The sequence below is a fragment of the Chanos chanos genome, chromosome 10 (assembly GCF_902362185.1).
Source record: "Chanos chanos chromosome 10, fChaCha1.1, whole genome shotgun sequence".
Lineage (NCBI taxonomy): Eukaryota > Metazoa > Chordata > Actinopteri > Gonorynchiformes > Chanidae > Chanos > Chanos chanos.
The window spans coordinates 30,278,706-30,288,340 of record NC_044504.1 but is presented as its reverse complement, the minus strand read 5'-3'; the positions used below and the strand labels follow the sequence as shown (position 1 = coordinate 30,288,340).

The window sequence follows — 9,635 nt, the reverse complement described above, 5'->3', positions numbered from 1 at the left end:
AATTAAAAGCTGCATCGGCCTACACTCACAGTGATTGACGATTGCATTCTAATCTATCTCTCTCTCTCTCTCTCTCTCTATATATATCTCTCCTACTCCACTCACAACTGTGTTTGTATATGTGTGTGTGTTCACATGTGTGTTTGTGTGTGTGTGCGACTGTTTTGCATTGTGTATTTGTTGCATAACCTTGTACTTTACGTGTATACTTTGTATTTTATGTCGCCAGTAAATGAAGTTTCAGCCTCTCTTTAAAAAACTTGGGATTTTTTTTTCTTTTCTTTTCTTCCTTTTTCTTTCTTAATTAAACAGCAACTCAGTTTATATTTCTAGTCCTCTTGCTGAGCTATGCTTTTAATAAGATGTCATCATCTTGCTGCCCTCTATGGGCCAGCCTGTTTTATTTAAATCTCACAACATCAGCGGGGGAATGACTTTTCTTTCCATTTATAAAAGCGTGTTTACGCAAACCTCCGTGTTTGTTTGTTTATTTATTTTTCATATTAATAATGTATTCCATCTGACACACCAGAGTTTCTCGACATGGAGCATGCATAAGAAATAAACCACAACCATGGAAATGTGTTTTCATTTACCATATCTGCATACTGCAAGTCACAGCGTCTTTGATGCTGTTTTTACTAGTTTGAAGTATGAGCTGTTCAAACATAAACATACTTTTCATGGGGACATCTAAAAAAGAGAAAGAAAAAAAGAGGAGAAAACCTATGGGTCTCTAGTCTGATGGTTTCAAATGTTCAAATTCACCTGTAATCTGTCATCATGTACAATATTAGTATAATACGGAATTAAACATTGCTTTCCAACCTTTTTAAATTTGACCTGTTAGACAGTGCCTTATTCAGAATCTTTATACAATGGTGAGTGCATTAGTGCAGTTATTAACCCAGTGCTGTGAATGAAAAATTTAAATTCAAATACATTTTATTTAATCAATCATTAAGTGCAAGACTCCTCAAAACCAAGAGTTTTCAAAGATATCCTTGTTATTTCTTTACGTTCCAGTCATTTTCCTTTATCACTCTTTTTTTGTTTGTTTGTTTGTTGTCTGGAGGAGGAGGATGACCTTTCCTCTCTTTCTTCCTCAAAGAAGCTCCTCCTGACCTTTCATTATGAGAGACTGTCTGTTTTGTTCCGTCATCGTGTCATGATGACATAATAACATGACTATGTTATCCGTACAGGACAGATGCTAATTTTCAGTGCAGTTAGGCTAGGGAGTGTACTTACACAGTACGTCATTGGAATTTGATAGGGGGGGTAATAACTTGAGGAGTATAGTTTTAGAGCAGTCTCTGGGAGTAATTATAGACTGGTTGCTAAGGGCAACAGCAGCAGTTCATATCCTCTCAGACTTTCCTCCATCCAGATGACTGGCTCCAGCCTGACTGTGCTGTAATTAATCATTACGCCAGATGCCAATGCTTCCCCCAGTGAGCTCAGGGCACCTTCCACACTGTGTATGTGTGTGTGCGCGCACATGCGTGTGTGTGTTCAGTACTACTCTTGCCCTCACATACCAACACATGAACCTCATCAAAGAGCTTAAAGCAGATGTTTTCAGAATTATTCGCAATGAAATGCAAATAGCACTGTCTTTGGTAGTTCTCTCCATGTTTCAGTTCGCCTTTAAAAAGGCAGATCTAAATTTACATGACAGGCCAACTCAAACTCCTCTGACTACAGCTCTCGCATACATGGAATTTCTCATTCATATTCAGACGCTTGTATATTCAGTTTCCCTCCTCTGTGGACTCGCATATGCTTTAATGAAGATCATAAGACCCCCGTTGTCCTCTCTCAATGTGAGGCACAGACCTGATAGAGGACTGCAGAAACATAAAGCTTAGCAGAGCTGCTCTCTCCACTTCTGGGCTCTGCTAAATATTTTAGGTGATACTCACATCAGAGAGTTTTGTGGATGCTGGAAGACAGGAGAAACTGAAATGTTAGAAAGGCCTAGGCGGTGAGAAAGGAATGATCAAGGGTTTTTTTTCTTTGCTTTTTTTGTCTTTTTTTGGTGCGGGCAGGTGGGGGGGGGGGGGGGGGGGGGGGGGGGGGGGGATTTCCATTGCCATCTCTTTCTCTTTCGTTCTCTGTTTCGGTCTTTTCATCAGCTGCTTCCTGTGTTGGGAGGGAGAGCGTTATTGAAGTGACTGAAGAAGTACGTTGTTCTTCCACTCATCCATCTTTTTTAATGTACAGTCTGTTCCTGTTCTGTCGGGGAAATTAAATTTGGGGGGGGGGGGGGCGGGGGTTCTGGTACTAAATGTACTCTGACTACCAACTTTTTCTGTATTTCTCTCTTTCTGTGTTTTTCAGCTGTCCTTCAAGTGTCTATATCCCTGAACAAAGTAGACTTGAGTGTGGGCGAGTCCAAGTTCTTCATATGTACAGGTGAGAACAAGTGCTTCTATTTCTTCCCATACCCCTCCTGTCTAAAGCATAAAACGTTTCATGAATGACATTAATATATGCATATAAATGTTTATCAGTGTACATATGTTTGCCCCACTGTGTTTACAAAGATATCACCACCATGAGCTTGAAAGGATATTCAAAAATCAGTCATCAAGGTCCACTCTGCGTTCTCTCTGAACTCTGTTTCTACACCCTGCAGCTGTTTTGTCTGCAAGTGTAGAATCCAGTGAGTGAGCAGTCCAGACATCCCTCTTGTTAGTGGGAGAGCGGTGATTACAACATACGTCTGAATCAGTTACGCAGTTCTGCGTATTTATCTTCGCATGGCTGCTCTCCCGCGGTCGTCCATTCCCAGGCATTTGACAGGCTTCTTTCTGTCACCTCAGTCATGCAGACCTCAGCTGACGACCTGCCAGATTGTGGCTGATTACCACACCTGGTTCCCTGCGGGCAACGCCGAGGGCAAACGCCCTTGAAGCGTGGAGGTCAACAGACCGAGATTGAGCACAACAACCAGATCAAGCCCAGCTCCACAGCTAACTTTAGGCATGGTCTTATCGCATTTTTGTGACTGTTGTTAAAATCGCTTGGCAGGCTGGAGTACCAATGACATAGTGAACCAGGGAAGTATGTTAAGAAATGGATGGGCATAGATTCAAATTCCAAATATGAAGTTTATTGTCACTGCATCTGTGTACAAGGCACCCATCCCTGACGTTGCTCCAAAGATAGACGTAACTTGACACCTAGAGAAACAATTTAAACTTCACTGGACCAGAGCATCAGTTAATATGTAGATGCACGCAAAGTGATAATAAGGCTTTAATGAGTGGAAAGATTATAATTTACACGGTTCTCAAACAGACTCAGAAATTTCTCCTTGAAGACCTGGTGTTTGTTTCTTATCTTGAGCTTGCGAGTACAAGCACTTATCAAGTTCTGTGTTCACTTGATTTTAATGTAACTCCAAAGAGAGCACTGATTAGTAGTTGAGGTGCATTTTCAGGTGTGTGATTAACGCTCTATCACACGGTTTGCTTGGAGAGAGCCTCACAGGAGCCCAAAAGGTTAATCATGCCATATTAAAACATGCCGTTAAAGCTTCACAATGGGCAATTGATTTCTCACTGTTTCAGAGCACAGCTAAATAAATTCATTACTTTCCAGTGGCGGGCAACAGAGCTGTCACTTCCAGCGCAACGAGCTTCTTCCCACTAGACCGCATCTCTGCACCAGTCCAGCTGCAGGGATCACAATGCCACAATCAACCCCATACCACGATGTTCTTAAACCCTTTTAATAGAACCTTGTTTCCAGCTTGATCTGCTCATTACGTTTGAGAACAACATACTGGTCTACTCTTTTTTTAAGCATTCTTCATGAAGTGTCAGCACAACATTGCAGGGAGGTTATAAAGGCAAAAAGTCAAACATTAACAGATATGTCACTTAGAGACTGCTTGTTTTTAAACAGTTTGATTAGACCAACAGAGGATACTTGAGGCATAGTTTTGAAATAGAACTTTGAAATTGGTCACGGATTCTGGTTATATCTACTTATTCACTCCACCCCTGGAGACTTTAGTATTCATGTAAGTTTGAAGGACAGATCATCCTCCCTGGACTATGGAGCAATATAAGCATAGTACATGTGTCAATATGTAACCAGATGAGACACATATCATGACCCCTAAATACTCTTATGTTATACAACAACTCCAAAGCTGCATGTCTTAATCCTCTGTTTTTTAGCCACACAGACCAGATTGTGTGTGTGTGTGTGTGTGTATGTGTGTGTGTGTGTGTGTGTGTGTGTGTGTGTGTATGTGTGTCCTTGCTCTCTGTTTCGCCTGACTCTTCATTGCCCGACGCTGATCACTTGGTGGTCTGCTCCCCCCTGTGCTGGGGAGAAGATTAGGCAGCTGTGTCCTCTCCCTGCCCCTCAATCTTAGCACTCTTTCTGTGAAGTTCCTGCCGGGCACCAGCCTCTGCTCCTCCACTGATAACCCCCTCTCTGCTCCCCATGCTGGGTCCTCTGGTGCGGTTGCGTCACGGTCCTCTCCCCGGGCCTGGGTCCCATCGCGGAGCTGCAGGATCAGGCTGTCTCACTCCCTCTGCAGTGCTGAAAGCTGGGCATCATGGTTCTTTCTGATTTATGTCTCAGCCTGGGTAGCTCTGCACCACACTGATGCTTTTTATGACCTTCCAGCAAAGGAGGATTTATGGCACAAAAAACCTTAATGCCATGTGTCTGCTGTCCCTCTCTCTCTCTCTCTCTCTCTCCCATGGACATTTTGCTAGAAAGAGCACATGGGGAGATATTGATCATTAATTCAAGTGCTTGTGTGTGTGTGTGTGTGTGTGTGTGTGTGTGTGTGTGTGTGTCTGTGTGTCTGTGCATGCGTGCATCTGTGTGTGTGTGTTGTCATCGGTGCCAGAAAGGACACCATGGATGCTCAGTGTATGTGTGTGTGTGTGTGTGTGTGTGTGTGTGTGTGTTCAGCTAGTCATTCACACCTCTCCTCCTGCTGTTTGTGCAGTGATTGGAGAGCCTGTGAGTCTGGAGTGGTATAACCCGCAGGGTGAGCGCATAGTGGCATCCCAGCGAGTGGCACTGCACACAGAGAGCGTCCGTTCCAGACTCACCATCTACAATGCCAACGTAGAAGATGCTGGCATCTACCGTTGCCAGGCCACCGACGCACAGGGACATACACAGGAGGCCACTGTTGTGCTGGAAATTTACCGTGAGTACACACACACACACACACATGCGCGCACACACACACGTGCACACACACACACACACAGGCACATGCAAGAGGCCACCGTGGTGCTAGTAATATACGGCTTATGCACACATGCTGACACACAGCAGGCAACCACACTGTGGTATACTGTCTTGGACAAAAAAAATTCCCAAATTTGGACTCTCCTTCTTCTTAGCACCCTCTCCAGGGATTCCTGCAATCTTTCAGAGAAATAAGAATGGCTTTTATGAGCTGTGCTGTTGCTAAATAAAGAGTAAAACTGGATAAAACACAACAGTAGTGACATTCTTCTCTGTATTCTCATTCTCACAATAAAGAAACAGCTTGTAGCACAAAACTGTGCATGCTTATATTGAAATTAAAAAAAAAAGTTTTAAACTTACTGTGCGATCTTAGTAGCTTTATAGAAATGGTAGACCTTGCCAGATTATGACTTAATCTCATCTAGCAACCATAATAACAGATTATAATGCTGTTAGCTGTTAGTGCCAAATGCTGTTAGCAGCACAAGATGAAGAGAAAAAATCTCTGTGTTTTCTGAACTCAGAAGTTTTAGACTACAGTACAGACATGTGGATGCATGCACCATGGACGTTCTGTTTTAACATTTTAATGATAACTTCTCTCTAAACCACAGACAACTAAAGTGCAGCCATCTTACTCCTCAAACAGATCATATCTGCACACAACAAAATGAAAAATTTCACATTTTTTCCCACAATCTTAATATGTGCACATGTTGTTTGTTTACTTTTCTTATACCTTTGTCCCGGTTCCACCCATAAAATTTATAACTTTGTCCCAACACAAAACTTCTGCTAACTTTCTCATGGCAGGATAACAAAAGAGTCTTAAAGTCTTAATGCCACATGACAGAGTAGTGTGGGATATTTTATTTAAAGATGAGGAATTGAGAGTGCCAGTCAGTTACGTGGTGCATTGCAGTGCAGGTAAAAGCCGCTCTGGTTGCCTTCAGGGTATTGCGATTTAAGATTGGTGAGAGACAGGGTCAGAATACCAACAGGCAGTTCTAGGGTTTGGAAGCTCTACCTTATATTCTGTAAAAAAAAAAAAAGAAAAGAAAAAGAAAAAAAAGAGAACAAAGACAAGAGCAGCCAAGCACATTTGATCCCTCTTCCACAAGAGCTTCACTCTTCCCCCAAGCCAGCTTATCTTTTATACCGTGGTGGAACGAACAAAGACGAGACACAATGTCCTAATCGCAGATAGGTGCCGCTGGTCCCCGTGAATGAGGAGCTGTCCGTGGTTCACGTATCCTCTGTCTTCAGTTGTCAGTGAAGATTTGATAGCTTGCCGTTGTCCATGGTCCTGAGCAATTTTGGTTTTGCCTTGCTGCCACTAAGAACTTTATAGTATAATATGGAAGCACTCCTGAGTACTGCTGCTATGGCCAGATCAATGTAATGTTTTGTTGAGTAGTGAAGTCTGTATTTAATTAAATATTAATTATGAAGACGACCTCAATGGTTTCCAAAAAATGGATTTCAACATGAATGGCATTTAACGCCTTGTCTATTATAAATAATTTTAGATATAACAACTAATCAACCATGAAACAAAATTTTGCTTTCTTTTAGAGCCTAGAGCCTACACAGAGCTAGTCTACTAATCATCAGTTTGATAACTTAATTATTCAGTCACAGCTTTCACCTGTCTTTTCTTCATTAACCCTAGTTTTTTAGCCCATATGTATATACACCCTTGAGTTTCATTGTATTGTTGCTCATTCCTTACTCTGATCCTAATAAGAGCAAACTAAACCCTGATGTTCTGTGAGTTTATCCGAGTTTGATTCTGTATATAATCTTCCTGCCCTGTGAAGCCCTGTTGCACTTTCTGTTTGTTCCAGTCTTTAAATTCTGTAGCCTCCAGACTGTTAATAAACCCGAGGGAACATGCTTCTTGTTAACATCCTGGCACACAAGCTCGAGCTACAAAGCTGACTCAACAAGTTGTTGCCACAGTCAAGAGAAAAATGGCTGGAAATCCACAGTTCCAGTTCCTAGACATTCAAAGCTGCAAGATTTAATCATATCTGATGTTGCATGCAGTTTGGCATACTGCAAAGCACTGGAAATATGCAAAAGGCGCGGACATGACCTCCGCTAAACAAGACACGCGGAGAACTGTACCTAGTTTAGGCTCGAAAGTTTGACTTTGTTTATTGCCTAGTAAATTGGCATAACACAAATACTAACTCTGGTGATTCCTTGCTTTTGTGGAGGCCAACACTTCGACAGTCCATCTATCCAAAAAACAGTATTAGTTTCCAAGAAAATTCCAGACCTTGGCTCAGATATCTAAAAACATCTAAAAACACCATGTTGCATAATAATTGGTACATGCTGCGTAAAATGTTTTCTTTGCACCAAGACAATGAAGATAATGTTAAATGGTCTTTCTGTACTTTATCAGATGTTGGTCATGATCAACAGATCACACAAAGAACTTCAAGGGACCTCAGAGAAATTGATCACCATCAGTTCAAATAACTGCACTTGAGTGCCTTCTGCTTAGTTGCTGGCCCCAATACACACACACTCAGCAGCATAGACATAGACCCACAGAAACAGAAGGATACACTATATGACCTATTAGATACATCTTCACAGTCATATGCTCGCAGCTGGTCCTCTCATTCTGTATTCGCTGAAGACTTTATCCTTGCTTTCTGCATTTGACTGCACCCCTGGAAAATACAACAAAACACTTTCTCTTATGTCTCAAGCATAGACTTTTCATATGCACCTGTCATGTACTTTGGAATACTCATTTCTCACTTAAGTTGCTCTGAGCTCTAGCACTGCTGGAGGGTTGGTATATTTTTGTGCTTTGGCACCAGGAGCAGTCAGTTGGTCCATATTGTCTCTCAAGGGGAACTTGCTGTATAAGTATCCTGGGTAAATCCACTGAGTGTTTGTGCTGTTCTGATTCTATGAGGCCTGCCAATGGTATTGTTGTGATGCATTTATATGTCTTGTAGCTTGGCGCTCAGTGAGATGACTGCATTGAAGAGAACTCTGAGTGAACTCAGCAAATTTGTGTGGATTTACGTTTTATCACTGGCTCTTTTTGCACACACGGTGCTATCACATATTCGGTATGACCGACAAACACTTTTGGAGATACGACCGTCATCCAGTTTGGACTTTAAGCTGACTTTTGACACTGCGGATGACGAACTCCACTGGGTCTTTTGTTTACTTTCACATCGTCGGAGGAAAACAAAGATAGGGAGGCCCGCCAGGGCTCTGTGCAGAACCTTACAGAGAAAAAACAAACTTCCTCTGCCCAGCATTCTGCTAGCTAATATTCAGTCCCTGGGCAACAAGCTAGACAAGCTGTGTGCATGGATTAAACACCAAAGGGATATTAGGAGCTGCTATGTTCTGGCATTCACTGAGACGTGGGTAGAGCCTACTGTGCCGGCACTCCAGAGGGTCTCTCCGTCTACCGACAAGACAGCATGAAGGACTCAGGCAAATCGAGCGGAAGGTGTGTGTGCGTTATGGTTAACTCTTTGTGGGCAACAGATGTCAGTGTTTTAACAATGCACTGCTCCCCGGTTCTGGAGCTGCTGACCATCAGAGTTAGACTTTTCTACCTCCCCAGAGAGTTCAGCTCAGTCCTCCTCACAGCTGTTTACATCCCCCCACAGGCTGATCAACCTTTAGCCCTGGAAAAGCTGTATAGGACTGTAAATGGACTGGAGAACTCACTCCCAGAGGCTGCGTTCATTGTTTTGGGAGACTTTAACAGACCTAACATGAAGAAGATTCTCCCAAAATACTATCAACATATCACTTTTCCCACCAGGGGAGAACAGAATCTGGATCACCCCCCCACCCCTACCCCGCTTTTGGAAAGGCAGACCACTGCTCCATCCTACTGTTGCCTGCATATAGGCAGAAACTGAAACAAGAAAACCCTGGTTTCCAGGGTCATTTACAAATGGACCAAAGAGGCTGAGGGGGTCATACGGGGCTGCTTTTAGACAACTGACTGGCAGATGTTTGAGGACGCCGCCGATGGCAACATCGGTGAATACACAGACTCTGTCATAGGCTATATGAGAAAGTGTTGTTCCAAAAGCCGCCGTCTGCACCTGCCCCAATCTGAAACCCTGGGTCAACCTGGAGATTCCTGCTAAACGCAAAGCACAGCCTTCAAATCCTGCAAAGAATGGTATCCCAGGCCGGGCTCTCAGGGCATGCGCTGACCAACTGGCAGAGGTATTCACCAACATCTTCAAACTCTCCCTGAGTCAGTCTATGGTCCTCAGTCTATGGTCCCTTCAGGGCATCCACCATTGTTCCTGTCCCCAAGACACCAGTGGCCTCCTGTTTAAATGTCTACTGCCCTGTCACACTGACATCAGTTATCATGAAGTGTTTCGAGCAAC

At 43.1% G+C, this 9,635-nt stretch overlaps 1 protein-coding gene across 1 annotated transcript in view; it reads left to right on the top strand.

Moving 5' to 3' along the window:
• LOC115823509 (neural cell adhesion molecule 2) overlaps positions 1–9,635 on the top strand; it is a 68,925-nt gene that overhangs the window by 24,100 nt on the left and 35,190 nt on the right. Inside the window, exons 2-3 of the mRNA XM_030787565.1 lie at positions 2,227–2,418; positions 4,982–5,188. Coding sequence (XP_030643425.1) covers positions 2,227–2,418; positions 4,982–5,188 — 399 coding nt within the window. The remainder of the gene's footprint in view (positions 1–2,226; positions 2,419–4,981; positions 5,189–9,635) is intronic.